Genomic DNA, 15,821 nt, shown 5'->3' on the forward strand with positions numbered 1-15,821 from the left:
TTTCTTGCATATTTAGGTAGCTCCAGCTGCGGTCCCCTGCTGTGCTTCCAATGGAAGCTCCGGAATAAACCAACATTATGTTATTCACTGAGAAAACCTCTCTCTTATTTAAGGAGAAAATATCCAGTTTCCATTAAACTGCATCTGTACCTATTTTGTTAGCAGCAGCAAGGCTCAAAGTCACCGATTTCCGATGACCTCTGCTGTGATTTTCGAGGGTGGTTTGCGGCACTGTGGTTCCTGCACTTGTCACAACAAAGAGGGAGTCGATTTGCGTCAAAGCCCTTTTCCTTCAGCAATAGTTAATCGAGATGGACGTGCAAGGTTTCCAGTTGTTGGGACCCTTATCGAAAACTTGCATGACGAGGCCATAAGCCTGACTCCTTTCAGTCTGTCAGTCTGTCAGTCTGCCCTCAGTAGCGACTGCCTGGCTGACTCACACTTGAAGAGCACACCTGGCACATCTCTGATTCAAGGCACCTGGAGTTCTGAAGGTTGAAGACTCTTTTTTTTTCTTCTCTTGCCAGGAGGAAAAAAAAAAAAAATTGGCCTGGCCTCGTTTGTTTTGTTTGTTTATCATGCGTCCGGTGTGCAAAGAAGCACGTTATGATCTCAGATGTAGGCGTCGTAGCGCCTTGTCCGCCGCGGTTGGGAGCTTCGGGTCAGCTTCGGCTGCTCTCCGGTGTCACTTTGCGACGATGGCTGGCTGTGATAATGGATGGGAACACGCTGTCCTCAGCAGCGTTTGGAAATCACTCCGGGGACCCGGGCGGTTTATTCTCCGCCTGCCGTTGTCACCGTCGTCTCCCAAAAGGAGTTTCACACAGTTGTATTCCCCTTCCTGCTTCCTGCAGCTCTATTCTTCAAAGTGAGTAAAAGAAGTCTTGTGCAAACGCGAGCAGAGGACCACAAACCTGTTCTCGAAGACGGGACGTTGTGACATTTGTGTACTTGCCAGAGTTTGATAAGCTAGGACGAAGGCGGCAGCAGCAGTTAAGAGGCTTTTAATTGTAACCGTCGCCGGATTAGCGCGTGTCAGTCGTGCGGCTTGTTTCCTCTGTGGAGGCGTTGATTTTACGATGTGCCCAACCCGTCTGTCAAACAGTCGAGCGGCACGTTGGCGTGTGCGAGGAGAACATTAAACTTTGTCACACGATAGCACACAGGTGCCGACGTGTAGTCGTCCAGGTGAATTGGTTAATGGACTGCACTTGTATAGCGCTTTCCAGCACCTTCCCGGTACCCCAAAGTGCTTTACGGTGGCTGCCACCCCTGTTGAGTGCATTTCAGGGTTCAGTGTCTTGGCCAAGGACACTTCAACATGTGGGCAGTAGGAGCCGAGATTGGAACCGCCAACCCTTCGATCATTGGACGACCCGCTCTGCCAACTTAGCTCTTGAAGTTCGCCCCGGGGTCTGTCTGCGGGGGGGGGGGGGGGGGGGGGTGGCTTTGCGGGCGAGTCAAACGGGCTCCTACTGATTGCCAACGCGGGGGCGTCCGGAGCGGGTGTCAAATCCTCTTCGTGTGTGAAGCCACACTGGTATAGGCTGTTGAAATGTGCGTCTGCGTGTGTGTAATCGAGGATGAATCAGAGGCAGTAAAAGTAATGTACTGTCGGCGCTAAGTGGCCAATTTAGCGCGACTGTACGGGCACTCCTGCGTAGGGCCGCGCGGAGTCAGGCAGGCTGAGCCGGAAGAGACACACTCCATTTGTCGGCCCATTAGAGGTGCGAACGGTGGGAGATTGATCTCATTACGCCGACCGTTGGACGGCAGAAGCACGAGGGTTTCCCTTTCCTTTTTGTTTTTCTCGCTCTCTATAACCCGGCAGAAACATTGTGGAGGTCGATACGTTTCTGCCGCTGGACCGACCACTTCACCTGTGGCTCAGACGCCACAACACGCCGCTGCATCAACTGCTGTAAAGCGGTGTATCGAATGGGGGAAGGAGGAGCCTTGCAGGTTTCCGTGCAATGAGTTCTGGTTAAAAAAACAACTTTAAATTTAGCACTTTGGTAAAGATTTGAACCCCTACTCCAAAATCTGACTCATCCATCTTGACATCTTCCAATAAAGAGAAAGTAAGCTGCCTTGAAAATCTACTGAAGGAGACAAAGGAGAAATGCAGGTTGTAGCAGCAGGCTTAGCAGATGCTAAAGCGACAAATTGTTTTTAATTAGAACTGGGTCATATTTTCACAGTAAAAGAAGAACAAAAAACGTGACCTAGGTTTAGTTTTTGTTGGCGTGTTTTTCCTTCTCTCCTGGCTGCTCTTGGAACGGGAAGAGATTAAAACCCCTGTGCGTTGTCGTTTGATGGCGATGCGTTGCTGACGTTGCGCCACTCACCACATGGCTGAACTGGTCGTGAGAAATCTGATTGGGCTTCTTGAATTTTAGAAGCAAACTATTTGTCCTGTCACCATCCACGTCTTGCCCCCCCCCCCCCCTCCTTTGCCAACCCTTTCTGTGGGCTTTTTACCAGGTAGATCTATTTATGGTTTGTAGTATTTCATGTTTTTGGCACCGAAACCAAAATAATCACAGCGAGTTTTGACGAGTGGCGCCGCGTTCCCTTTTGCATGTCAACAAGAAGTACAGAACAGGATCGGCCACTAACACCATCCAACTAATGTCTTCCCCTGCCGCTTAATCCTTCCTTTTCACCCAGCGGCTTTGTGCATCCAGGTCAGCCTCGGCGGTTGCGCATTCAGCCCTGCTCCCTCCCAACTTTGGGCTCCGACGCTGTCCTTTGCCTCTGGAACACGATGTCCTGGATAATGACGGGAGCGGTGGAGGCGGAGGCAGCGACAGCGACAGCAGTCGATTGGCAGGCTGGTCTTATTACACCTGCGCCGCAGGAGAAGTTGTTGTTGTCTGTCCGTGAGGGTTCTCTGCCTGTGTGTACCGCCCCTCCCCACCCCCACCACTTCCTCACCCCTCAACACCTTCATCTTGTAAGAATTGAGTCAAATTAGTCGAGGCGTCTTCCTTTTCTGGGTCAACAGACACGCTCGCCGCCACCGCGGATCCACTTTCATGTCTGAGGCGAAGGTCCGCAGCTGCGACCGATCATTAGAGAGGCCTCGAAAATATCGATTCGTAACATACAATTATTTCAGATGGAGAGAAATCTGTGTCAGAGCAGCAGCAGGAGGTGGAATGAAGGCGCAGTGACATCCTTTTTGTTGTTGTTTTATTTTAATAAATCCAGCCAAGTCACAGCCAGAAGGCCAGGGAAAGGTTGGGAAATTATTTATTTTTATTTCTTTATTTTTAACAACCTGGCCTAGAAGAGAAATCAAAGAAAGGCATAACAGCATATTTAAACATATATTAATATATGTGTGTGTTGGAATAGGCTTTAGTGAACAGAGGCAAGGATTTCTCAGACTTTCGCGACTTTTAATTTTACTTTTCTTACAAATTCACAGACGAGTGATGCGATCATCGCTGTTGCGTTTACTTTCGGTCACGGGCGATTTTCATTTAACTTGACCCACTTCTGCGCCGACTTGCTGCAACAGAGACCCGCAGCTTCTGTTATTGCCTGAAACTTTCATTATGTTTTCCGCGCTGTGCGCGCCACTTTTATTGGAACGTCAGAATCACGAGCCTGCGGGCGGACCGGAGCTGAGGTGCACTGGGAGGCGGATGAAAAAGGATCAGGGGGGCTGCTGAGTCCGTGACCCAGATGCCTCGTTCTATAGACTATAATGTGAAGTGCTCGAGCGACAGCTGGACTGTAAAGATCTTGAAACTCAAGTGGGATTTCATTAGCGAAACCACCGCACCGTGAACACACACACACACACACACACACACACACACACACACACACACACACACACAAACACTGACAATTTTATCAAGACACAACATGCTTTTGGAAAAGTTGCCCAGGGTTCTGAAATTGAACATTTGTCGCCAACACTAATAGGTAAAATCAGTCTGGTGTCAGTTGTGAGCTCCTGAAGTCCCTCATCTGGACTGAGTTGTTGCTCTTTTGTATGTTAGCTCTCTGCATCCAAGATCTGCCACCTGGAACTCATTAGCTAACCTGCTTTGAAGGCCATCAAAAGCGTTTTGGAAAGTTTTGGAAATCTGGAGGGTGATTGGACGAACCCTCCATTCATCAAATTTAAATGGCCCAGTTAAATCTATATAATTTGACGCGTCCACGTAGTTGCCGTGATGTGCTGTGATGTTTAAGTTACGTCCCCCATTGGTGAGATGTAGGCCCACCAAAAGGTTCTAATTGAAGGCGACTGTTCGCATTTCGTTTTAAGCCTCTTTGCAACCTACTTTGGCCAAACGATAGATCGCAGGTTTTGACAGTTTCGTGTTGTTTTTAAATTTAGAAGCTCCGTCCGTCTTTTTACACAGGCAGTGTTTCAGTCACAAAGCTTTCAGTGCCGTGACTGAGACTGTTCCTGCTAGTACAACGTACTCTCATCGCTATCAGCTATCGATTGCCTTTCTTTTCCTCTTCAGCCTCACTCCCTGTTTCATCCCACTTCACACCTCATTGAGGTGAACCGGTAGTGGAATTTGGATAAAACATCTTTTTGGATTAGTGCGATTTGCATTCAGTTTAGTTCCATTCAGTTTGGAGAACAGCAGTAAAGTGAATTGTGTGTAATATTGGAAATTTCCCCATCTCCACGCTTTCACGTTTGTTAGTGTTAGTACTCAGGCATTCGTGCTGTTGCCCTCCCGCTACACTGAGTGTGATTTACTTGGGTAATTTGCATCAGCTATAATTGTTCGAAAATGGGTTTGCGCAGCTTCCAAGAAAGACAGAAGCATCCTATAAGGAAGATTTATGGCATCTCTAACCCTTGTTACGAGTCTCCTTACGGGATCCTGCTCTTTCTAGAAAGTAGGCCCTAGTGACTGACAGGCCAATGGAAGCTGGGATAATGAAATTCCCGTCCGTATGAATGAGGTATGTTGTTTTAGTCGGGCTTAGCGCTTGATTGTTTGAGTGGAAGAGCAAACACAACCTGGCACCTGAGGGCTGCGTTCACCTCTCGGCTGCTCGGAGCGCTCATTAGACCAAAAAAAAACTTTTTTTTTTTATATTGCGGAGAAGAAACAGTGCGGAGGTGGATGCACTGCGGAGACATTAACCTCCAAAAAGAGCCCGAACAATGACGAGGCAAAGTTTTTTAGGAGGTGGTGGGAGGGGCAAATGGCCCTAACCTTCGTCAACAGAGAGAGACAAACCCGCAAGCAAATAAACAAATGAAAAAGAGAGTGATTAGAAAAACAAAGGCTGGTGATGTAACTGAACTGCTGTGTTGTTGGGAGCGTTTCGGAGAATTTCAGAATTCATATCATGCATTTGGTTGACTGAGATGCTTTTGACAAGGAGAGGCGACGTTTATGTCAGCTGACATCGATCTTTCCTTCATGTTTAACTTTATGCAAAATTTCAAACTTTCACTTTTATTTATTTATCTATTTGTTTTGTTTTTTAAAAGAAATCAGTCTAAATGCGATCGTCTGTCGTCGTGGTTTTCCTCAACTTCTCGTGTTCTCTCGAGCCGGTGCAGTTTCCCTGTTCTCAGCTCTGGCAGAACCGGTACCACTTGCCTACTGGCTGTTTCCTCTGATTGGGACCATTCTCTGGAAAACACTCGAACCAGCCTGACTCGCACCAACAGCTGTTTAAAAGTCACTCACGCGGCCTTTCTTCCCCATTCCGACGCTCACTTTGAACCTCAGCCGGTCGCCTTCGCCATGTCCACAGTCCTGAATGTGTTGAGTTTCCCGATGCTTGCGTGTGCCTATCGCCTGCTTTTCATGTGACTTGTCTTCCATCCCATCGCATCTGCTACCCGTCGTGACTCAGCCGCTTTTGTTTTGTTGTTGTTTTTTTGACTCATCCGTGTGGTCGGATTGACCGCAAACCGGATCGTTGTCTTGCGGGACGTGCAAAGGTTTCGGTAACCTGAGAGCAAATAAAAATGTTCAAAGTAATCAGTCGAATAATGAAGCAGCTCAAGATGCATGAAATCACCATTTTCAATTCGAACAATCCCCCAACCTGAAGGTTGTTTTTTTTTTCAGAGTGTATCTTCACAGCCGCCTGAGCAGGCAGGGGGCAGGTGCTGGCGACCTCCTCGGGTCCTCTCAGAGAAAACAGTCCAAGGACGGAATTTGTTAACCGTCAAACGCGCGGCTGAATAACAAGGAGACGAGAGACGGCGCCATAAATTCGACTGAAATGTGAACTCCAGGGTTCGGCAGAGGTTAACGGAAAAAAAAAAAAAAAAAAACGCCGCCCGCACATCTGAGGCGACGGCAGAGGCCCAAACAACAACAATCGGCCGTCGACGACTTACGCAACGCGCCGCTTTCGGGGTTCGTTGGGTAATAAATCCACAGGGAGTCGCTCTCCCACCTGAGGGCTGCTTCTGCTCGGCTCCTGATAAACTGCCGTCTGCCTCTCATCTGATGTTTTGAAGGTCACGAGGGAGGTTTTCACGAAGAAGCACCCCCCCCCCCCCCCCCCCATGACCTTCCCAGGATGAAGACATCCACCGAGCTCTGTTTGTGACTCCGGGCCGTCATCAACCGCAGTGAAATTTGCATCGGCATCAGGGAGACGGCGAGAGACTCTTCCAACTCTCCGGCATTTATTCCAGTTTGAGTTTTGTTTTGTTTTTTTCCTCTGAGTGTTTGGCCTCGACGGACAGCCGAAGCCTTGTAAATGTTTGTGCGTGATGGCTTTTGATCTGTGGTGGACACAGGTTTTATCCTTTTTTTTTTTTTAAAAGATGTCTGATGAAGGTCGGACGGACCAAAAACAATGCTTTAATAATTGAATAATAAAAAGACAAAACTGTGAGCGAGGCAGAGACCTTTTTTTTCATTTATTTTTTGATATTGTTTTGACTATACCCAAAATTATTGTGTCGTTTATCGTAGGATTACACTACAAACATTGCACTGTGCTGTACAATATTTTTAACAACTGTAAACACCAGTTGTTTGAGCTGTAGATTATAAATTATTAGCAGTTAAACGTCAAATGACAGTGTTATTTTGTCTCTGTTTTGCTAGTGCAAGATTATACTTTAAAGATCATTTTTAAAGAATGAAAAAAAAAAAAAATTCAGTGTCAGCATGTTGTGGTGGTTACACACTTTGACAGGAGGCTAAAATAATAAGATTTGCATAATTACAGCAACTGTATAGTGCAAAAAAGATGGAAAATTATATTGAATCAAAAGAAATAAGACAATAAGAAATAACAATTCAATATTTGTAGGCTATAAAAAGGAAAAAACTAAACAAAACAAGATAATTACAACCCCAAACCCAGTGTTTTGGTTGCTGACTGTAAACAGGGGCTAAAGATGGTATTTTGAGGAGCTCTTTGTATTGATTAGCCATGCTGGAGGTCGATGGCGATGGCTAAACTTGAACTGAAATAATAAAAATGTTCAGAATGCAAAGTGATGTGCATCTCTATAAAGTCTGCAGAATAAAAACCCTTTGGCCGAGTTTCATACAGGAACGTGATGCAACAATAGTCCAGTGTTTGTACACACAGAGCCGCCTGAGCTGTTACCTGATTTGATTAGGAGGCTGCCAGCTGGAGACTGGAAACACACACACACACACACACACACACACACACACACACACACACACACACACACACACACACACACACACCCACACACACACGCACGCACACACACACACACACACACGGCGCTCTTCAGCAGGAGTGTGTGAACCCTTGCGCTGAGGTCGTGGTGGTCGCTCTCTGTGTTTGGGTTCCGAGGCACATGACCCGAGGCTTTGTTTGACCGTGTAATGAAGCGAGATGATGGATGGATGGACGGACGGACGGACGGACTGGGGTCAGCAGTCGCTACCTGACTGTGGTACTTCAGGTGACTGTGTTACTTCTTTACCAGAAGGTGTGCGGGATCCCGGCTGAGTGTGACAGCTGCTCCTGAATTTATTCTGGGCTGTGAGACACTTTGAGACACTTTTTTTGGTGAAGATTTCAAACACCAAATTGTGCTTTAGATGTGAAGAATTTATCATTTGCATTGCCCCGCGATGGTGCAGCTCCTGTTTGCATACGTCCTTTGGTATCTGTTGGTTTGTCTTTTCATTGTGCCAAGTGCTTTGAAACGCCCGCGGATGTGGTCGAGCGGTCTATAAATACAAGTTGAGTGATTGATTTGTCTTTTGTTTCGTTAATTTTCAAAAGTCCCTTGCTTCATTAATTATTTAAAAAAAACAACAACAACAACTCTACATCTCCGCAGAAAACTCCAGAATATTTAGCCCGCTGTTTATAGCCAGTGACAAAAACCAGGGCTTTTTTCTTAACTTATCACATATCTGGAAGCGGAGAAAAACAATGTGACCATAAGGTCGCATGAAAGACCTCGCTGAGGGTGTGGTCGTTAACCTGGGAGGAGCCTCAGTGCCCTTTGTGACATCACAGAGGGGTTCAACATGCATGTTTTTTTTTACACAATATTGGGACCATTTACCACATAATTATAAAAAACAACGTTATATACTAACAAAGTTTATTTGTAATTACTGTGGAATTGTGGAATGTCTTGAAAGGGCAGTGCCCATGTTTTGATTCCTGTCCCCACTCCGACAGTTGGATTGATTGATTGATGAAGTGTCAGATGACCACAAAAGAAGCCACAATCTCAGACGAGATGTGCCAGTGCAGATGTGTGTTTTTCTGAGCGTGATGTCTCGGCGCATGCAGGCAGGGGGATGTGACAGGATCCGAGCGGCATGGAGGCGCCTCGGCTGCGGGTTACATAAAACAAGTGGACGATTATATAACTGTTCGGCGTTTGATGGCGAATCCTTTTTTCTTGTCCTATGGTTTTGCTGCAGCCGGGCCACCGTTTCCCTTTCAATTTAATCCCATCCATTTAGTGATTCACTCATGATGGGGCGTACTGCCCCTTTTGCACCCACGTCTATAAACGTCTCAGTGACTCATAAAATATTTTCCATAATCAGCTGGTGAACTGCGTGGTTACAGCTTTTCGGCAACAAATTGAAGGACGAGGTCCATTAACGAGCGCAAAACGTTATCGTCACAGGCTGTGTTTCAAACACGAAGACGCCGCAGAGAGATGAAATGGCCACATGGATGGTATATCAGAGGGTGGATCTGCATTGTGTTTTTAGAGCAGACGTAGACACGTTCATGATGCATATATAGACACACAGTGTGCTTTTCTTCCATTTAGACATACAAGAAAGTAACCGTTGTCAATTTAGACACATGATGTCAACGGATTCTGCGCTAGTTAGCCTAAAGCCAATGGAATGATTTAACCACCGATTGTATATAAAGTCGGACACAGCAACCGGTTTCAAAAAAGGAGTCCAACACGGACGGGCCAATAGCCTGCATTCTATCTTTTGACCACCAGGGGCCGCCAAAATCGGTTGCAAAAAGACTGAAAATGACTGGTTGTCACATCGGAAAGAAGCCCTGAATTCAGACCTTTACGAATTGTTTTGGCTCACAAAATTCCTTTAACTTGCCCTTCATACAGCCAAAGGACTCCACAGGAATTCCCTTCAGGAAAGAAATGTTTCCCTCCTTTCCTGCAGCTTTCGGAAGTTGCACCTCAGTTTGTGGCTGGCCATGCAATCAAAGTATTTATCGAATGCTTTCATATTGCAGCAACCCCCCCCATCTCCCCCACGAGCCTAAAAGAGCAATAATAAATGACCGGCGAAGTGTAGTGCCGGTGGGGTAACGCAAAGAAAGAAAGAGGTTTTCACGTTATTGAGCAAATAGAGTGGACGAAGCACATGCGTCTGCAGGATGGTGGTCTTCTGAGAAGTGCACGTGAACAGCAAGAGGAGCCTTGAACTCACCACTGGGTTCATTGGCTCTTCGGTGCCGTCGCCGCCTCGTCAGACGCTGCTGATCCATCGGCTGGTGACACGTGCGCTCCTGGGATGCACACAGACGCATTTACCTTCAGCAGTCGAGCATTATAGCCGTACCTTATGATTGTTCTTTGTTCTTTCAGAGGGACGTTAGACACTTCAGAACATTGAAAAACCAAGCAATGTTTTTTTTTTTGAAGAAGAAGTCTGTGTGTATGCTCTTTACAAGCACCAGTTGATTGCAGAAACAAACATGAAAGCCTGAGTGAAGCCACTCCTCAGCAGCTGGGGTGGTATACGTCTAGAAAACTGAGTTTTGAACCAATAATTCCTATTCATATGTTTATATGTGTATATTTACAACTTTTTAAAACTTGAGCTAAGTACAATTTTTCAGCAGTGCAATTTCAGAAGAAATCTTATGGCCCGACCAAGCAACGGTTTGCTTGATTGTGTGCAACAACAATACAAGTGTTGTATCCCTTGCCAGTAGATGGCGCAAGTTGATGAACAATATGGGACAGTGGTTTTGTCGAGGATATGAATGACGAGCTGTTTTTGGAGGACATTTTTAATTTTGTGGTTGGTGAGTTACCTTTTTGAACATTTAACCTTTTGAGAAAAAAAATCTGTTTTGTCAACTTGTGAAATATTATAAATGTTGTTTCCATATTTTCAGAACAGTTCCAAACCTGGGGGAGGTTTGCACTCTTTGTGCCACTTGTTTATTTATTGAATGAGATGATGCAGACTAGATATTCCTGAAAATAGCGATTTTTTTTTAACTTCATTTTTTGATGTCTCTTGTTCTGATTGGTTGAAGAGTGATTCCCATTAACGGATCTTTTCCCAGTTATACATGACACCTGAAAAACAAATTTGTACATCGCATTGTTATAACAGACAGCAGATGTTAGAGCAGACTGTAGAGTTAATCAGATCATGACAATAAGGCCTCACCAAAAAAACAAAAAACAAACACTGTCATGTACTAAACCGATCCACTGCCAGCTTTGTCCTGATCTTTAGAGAATCGCTTTTTGGAGCGATCCAATCAAGTGTGTGTCTCCATCTTGAGTTTCTGCCTCCAGCAGGGTCTCCTCAGGTCATTCCTCTCTTAGTCGAAGGTCCTGATGTCACAGCTCACTCCTCAAAGTAGCTTATTTTATTTTTCAAACACATTGAATTTGTCACTTGGAGGCGATATCCTGCATTCTCACTCTCCCGTGAAATCAGGGGGGTTTCACTCAATTACTCTGCTTCTGCTTGTCTGTGAGTATAGCAAGTACACACATGCGTTAAGACGGCTTTGCAACACAACACTAGTGCGTGTACTTGCCTGCTCGACATGACTCACCGACTGCTGGCAGGTGCAATAAACATTTTTGTTCGTCTGCTGCAGCTGAGTGTCAACCATCCCCCGGTCCCACTGGGTTGGTGCTGCTGCATTGTGCCCACTGAATTTAATCACAAACGTTTGGTTTGTGGAATACATTAAAAAAATAAATCTAAAATAAAAATAAGTAAAAAGAAAAAACTTTTTTTCCCCGTTGACTATGTAATTAGGTGTATGACAAATCTGGGAAACTGGAAATGAAAGATGAAGATTTAATTGAAAAAGTTACATAAATTTGGCACAAGTTGCCATGACAACACAATGTCGTACCTGTGCGGTGGCATGTGTCAGTGCGATCGATTGGAAATATGTAGCTGAATCTGGAATAGGAAAGACTCGTTGAAAAGGCAAGATGCCATGCAGATGCTCAATACAGTTACTTCCACCCAAACACTGCCCATAGTTACAGTGAATTGCAATGCTTTTTTTTTTTTTTTTGTCTCTGTCTCAGTTCTCAGTTCTCTTCCTGCCCTGCCCTTTGGGCTCAACGTGGTCTTGGTGGTGTCTTGGTCTCGGTCTCGTTTGAGGCGGTTTTGACAACATCACGACTTTATACACACACGTATACATTTAACATATGTACAGAACAGTCACAGCTGCACAAATTGTCAGAGGTTCAGTAAGACAGAGAGAGACTGCCCCCCTCTGGTCATTGTTATGTCCATAAGAGCCCCAGTGCGGATCTTGTGTATTTTTTTGGGAAATTGGCTTTAAACCAGCCCAACCAGAGTCCAAGTTGTCGGCCCATGCATTTTAATGTAGTTTCTCACCCAGCGCATACGCCGAAAAAGTTTTTGACTTCCGCATTAACGGGCCCATAGAGCATGCGCAGTAGTGTCACTTCCCATCATGCGTCTGAAACTCACATTTTCTATTTGGCCAATTAGAATGATTCTGGAGAACGTCACTTCTCAGGACGTCAGCACGTACGACGTTGTGACGTCACGCTGGGAATAAATGCTTTTCAGGTGATTTTCTGGCCTTTATCATTTTTTTTTTGACCAACTAAAACACCATAACTGGAAAATCTACAATAGACAGATTTCCTACGAATCGAGTTTAAGGTCACAGTCGTCCTGTGAGCCGTTTTAAAAGCGTTTATTTTTGAATTGCGGGCTATGGGGAAAATGCTTTTTGGACCCATGTGATTTTATTTGTTGCAGTACCTCGAGTGGCCACTGGGGGAAATCGTCTCACCCCCATATTGCCAGTCCGGTATCCAGTTCTTATAATACATCCATGCTTTAAACCTGCACTTCAGTCCATCTACACTCAAGTTCCTGTCAATACGGCAACCACTCCGTTGTTGTTTGTTTGTCAAACGAACAAGTTTGTGAAACAAACTGGACGGTAGAACAGAATGATGTTCTCTCAGAAGAAAACAAAATTTGCAATTAAATGTGTCCTATAGCCACATAGTGGCTATGGGGGGAACACAATGGACAAAATCAATTCAAGACAACTGACTGGGAAATTAAACGTGGTAGTGTTTGCTTACGATCCTCCAGCAACAAATGAAAGAACAGTGAGGGAATAAAAAAAATCAAAAAAAAAAAATCAAGGATCTTCCCTTCGACGGCCCGAGTGGCGTCATGCAACTGCATATCGATATTTGTATGCAAATCCGAACACTAGTGGAGGGATTTGGTATTGTTCAAATTCAGAACTAACGTATCAGTACTGTCATTGCATCATCAGTCTTTGGAAACTGCCCTTTATAGCAGCTGCTGCCATGATCAACACAACAGAGAGATTCGCCCTCAGGCAGACGGTACCTCCAGTCACACTTCTCTCTGTTGGAACATATCGCTCCACTACATGAAAGAGATAAGAACTCTTCGCAGGTGACCATAGCGAACAATTGAACGGCAGGCTCAGGTCGCTGCTCCGGGCTGGTAAAGTGCTGCAGACACCGTAGCGTCCTTCTTGGTCCACCTCATCAGGCTGCCGGACGGCATAGTCTGTCAAGTTGACGTCTCTTTGGAACCAGTGGATGGAGCCCCGGGGGTAAACTCCGGTGAAGCAGCACATGGCCTGTCTCTCGTTCACCAGGAACAGCGAGGGATCGAAGCAGCCTGCGATCGGATTGGAGACTTTCAGCACAGGTGGATTACGACAGGTTTTTAGTTTCTTTTTTGTTAAATAAAGAATAAAAAAATATACACACTTGGGATCGTAAGAACCGTTTGGGTGGTATTGACACCCGTCTCAGAGTGGACCTTGCACAGGTAGTTGCCCTGGTCGCCCGGCATCACGTTGAGGACGGTCATGGAAAGTCGCTCCGATTTGCTTTCACACACAACCTTGGTGTCTGCGTGATCCTTCCCATACTCGCACGTCTTATTGTCGGCTATCCACTTGAAGAGTTTGATTCTGTCCGGGTCTTGTATGGGGACGTCACATGTCATTGTCACGTTTTGTCCACACCGTGCCTCCACTCTTGGTTCAGCCATCAGCATGACAGTGTCGCCGACTGAAATGTAGAAACATGGTCAGAAAGGCCACTTCCTGTGGTGAACAAGGTGTAACTGAAATTTTGGTTCCGCCTTTGAAAAAGGGACTAAACTCTTTGTGTGAATTTGTGTGTCTCTCTGTCGATCTTGTAATACAAATACACGGTTAGAATAGTGGCTATTGTTCATTTCCTTTTTCATCTATGCCCCGCTTGTAAGGAACATGCATTTGTTGGACAGACGGCACCTATGAGAAGTAGGTGAGGTCACAAGGAAAGTGTTTCAAAGTCTCCAGTTTATTCATCAGATGGTTTTGACATGATTGGTTTGAGTTTTTGAGGTCGATTGGAGGAAAGTACAAAAGACAGAATACTGGTATTTTTTTTATAACCCTCTTCCCGTGTTTTATGCACAAACCCCAAAATAGGGTCCCCAGAAAATGTCCACCGTCTTTTGTAATTCAACCAACATGTGATCTTTAAGCAGACCGAACATTTGCTTTCATTGTTTTCTTCTGAGCTATTTGCTCATTTTAAGAATCCAATACATCTTGTACTTTTGGACTCTTCTAAGCTAATTTATCTTTTTTTTTTATCTGTATTTTTAGGTGTTATATTTACAGAAATATATCCTATTATGAAATAGACATCTGATGACATGAGATAATTATATTATATTATATAGCTTAGCCCAAACAATGTAGCATCAGGGAAGTAAAATAGTTGTGCCCTGTATGAAAGTGTAAAATAATGCATTAAAGACTGAACAGGAACATTTTTTCTCTATAATGTACTGTAATCTTCATTTTTCTTTTTTTTTCTTTTTTTTTTTTTTTTTAGTATTTCCTCAACCTTTAGGGCCCTGTAGGGCTCCATTTCTATCAAAACTAAAGGTATAATGTACTGTTCAACTGAAGTATTCAAAACAACAACAACAACAACAACAACCACAACAACAACTTGTAACCTTACCACCAAAGTTGACCACAGAGGCGATCCAGACGATAGAAACCCACACATGAACACTTCCTGGCCCCTCACCAGAGCGCAAACTCCTGGCCGAGATCTGTTTTGAACGATGGCATGAGAGGAGCGGCGTGAAAGCAAAGTGGCAGCCATGCCTGGACGGAAAAGCTCTGTCCATACTCACCATCGTGGCAGCAAGAGAACATGTGGAGCTCTTAGCTCAGTGCTAATAATTCAGATCTGCTTCAGCCGATGCGCTTCGGCTGAGTGCCTGCTGCGGTGAAGCCGTCACTGAATGGAGAAACTTCAGACTGCGCAGTGTCAGGTTTTTCACCTCGACATGAGTGAACATGCCCAGGAATGAATGACTGAAATGTGAGAGTGAGCGTAAGGTTTGCCTTTCTTTCTCGTTTTCACTCGTTTGATTACCCAACTTTTGGTTGTGTTTATTGCGTAAACCCACAATGGTCTCACTTGGAAAGTTGCTTGCGTTAGTTTTCATGGTGGAATTAAAAAAAAAAAGAAGGTTTTTACGTTTACTCTGTATACATTTACTGAGGTAATTTGCTTTCTGTACCGTTTCCATGAAATCAGACACTTCAGACGACCACTTCCTTTTGCAGACTCTGGTTTTCGCACCCTGTTTTTTTTTCTTTTCTGTATGCAAAATGCACCTTAAGATGGCAAAATGATGCAGTAGAAAAAGGTTATTTTTTTGTAGGGTGTGTGGTGTCCCAAAACCTAACAATGATGTGCAAGTTTCTTTGGTAGAATGAAATGTTGTTATCTCATCAAGTGTTTGCATCCTTTACATGCAGCAGCAAGCTGAGGCAGCCACATGACACGGGAGCATGGCATTGATACGAGGCTTGATGTCGGTGTGAACACACTTATGGATTGTTGAACTTGGTTTAATCTGCTGTTGACATTTTGAACCCCAAACCACCTGAAGTCTGTCTCTCCAGACCATGATTTGGAGAGAAATATAGTACCGTGACTTTCAATGCAGCGATTTTTTTTTTCTTTCCAGGGTGCGTTTAAATGAACAACATTCAGGATTAGCGGTGCGAGATTCAAAGTGCTTTGACTTCCAATG

General features: G+C 44.9%; 1 protein-coding gene across 1 annotated transcript; it reads right to left on the bottom strand.

Annotated features, from left to right (window-relative positions):
- Window positions 1–11,505: 11,505 nt before the first annotated feature.
- Window positions 11,506–15,068, bottom strand: LOC142886720 (uncharacterized). The gene is made up of 4 exons (XM_076023833.1): window positions 14,910–15,068; window positions 14,732–14,825; window positions 13,475–13,780; window positions 11,506–13,382 (listed from the first exon to the last, which is right to left on the bottom strand). Exons 1-4 carry the CDS (start codon window positions 14,910–14,912, stop codon window positions 12,991–12,993), a joined length of 795 nt encoding a protein of 264 aa, XP_075879948.1. The 5' UTR covers window positions 14,913–15,068; the 3' UTR covers window positions 11,506–12,990.
- Window positions 15,069–15,821: the final 753 nt, after the last annotated feature.

Source organism: Nelusetta ayraudi, unplaced genomic scaffold (assembly GCF_046127955.1).
Source record: "Nelusetta ayraudi isolate G7.1 ecotype Tasmania unplaced genomic scaffold, CSIRO-AGI_Nayr_v1 ptg000016l, whole genome shotgun sequence".
In the NCBI taxonomy this organism is placed as follows: Eukaryota; Metazoa; Chordata; class Actinopteri; order Tetraodontiformes; family Monacanthidae; genus Nelusetta; species Nelusetta ayraudi.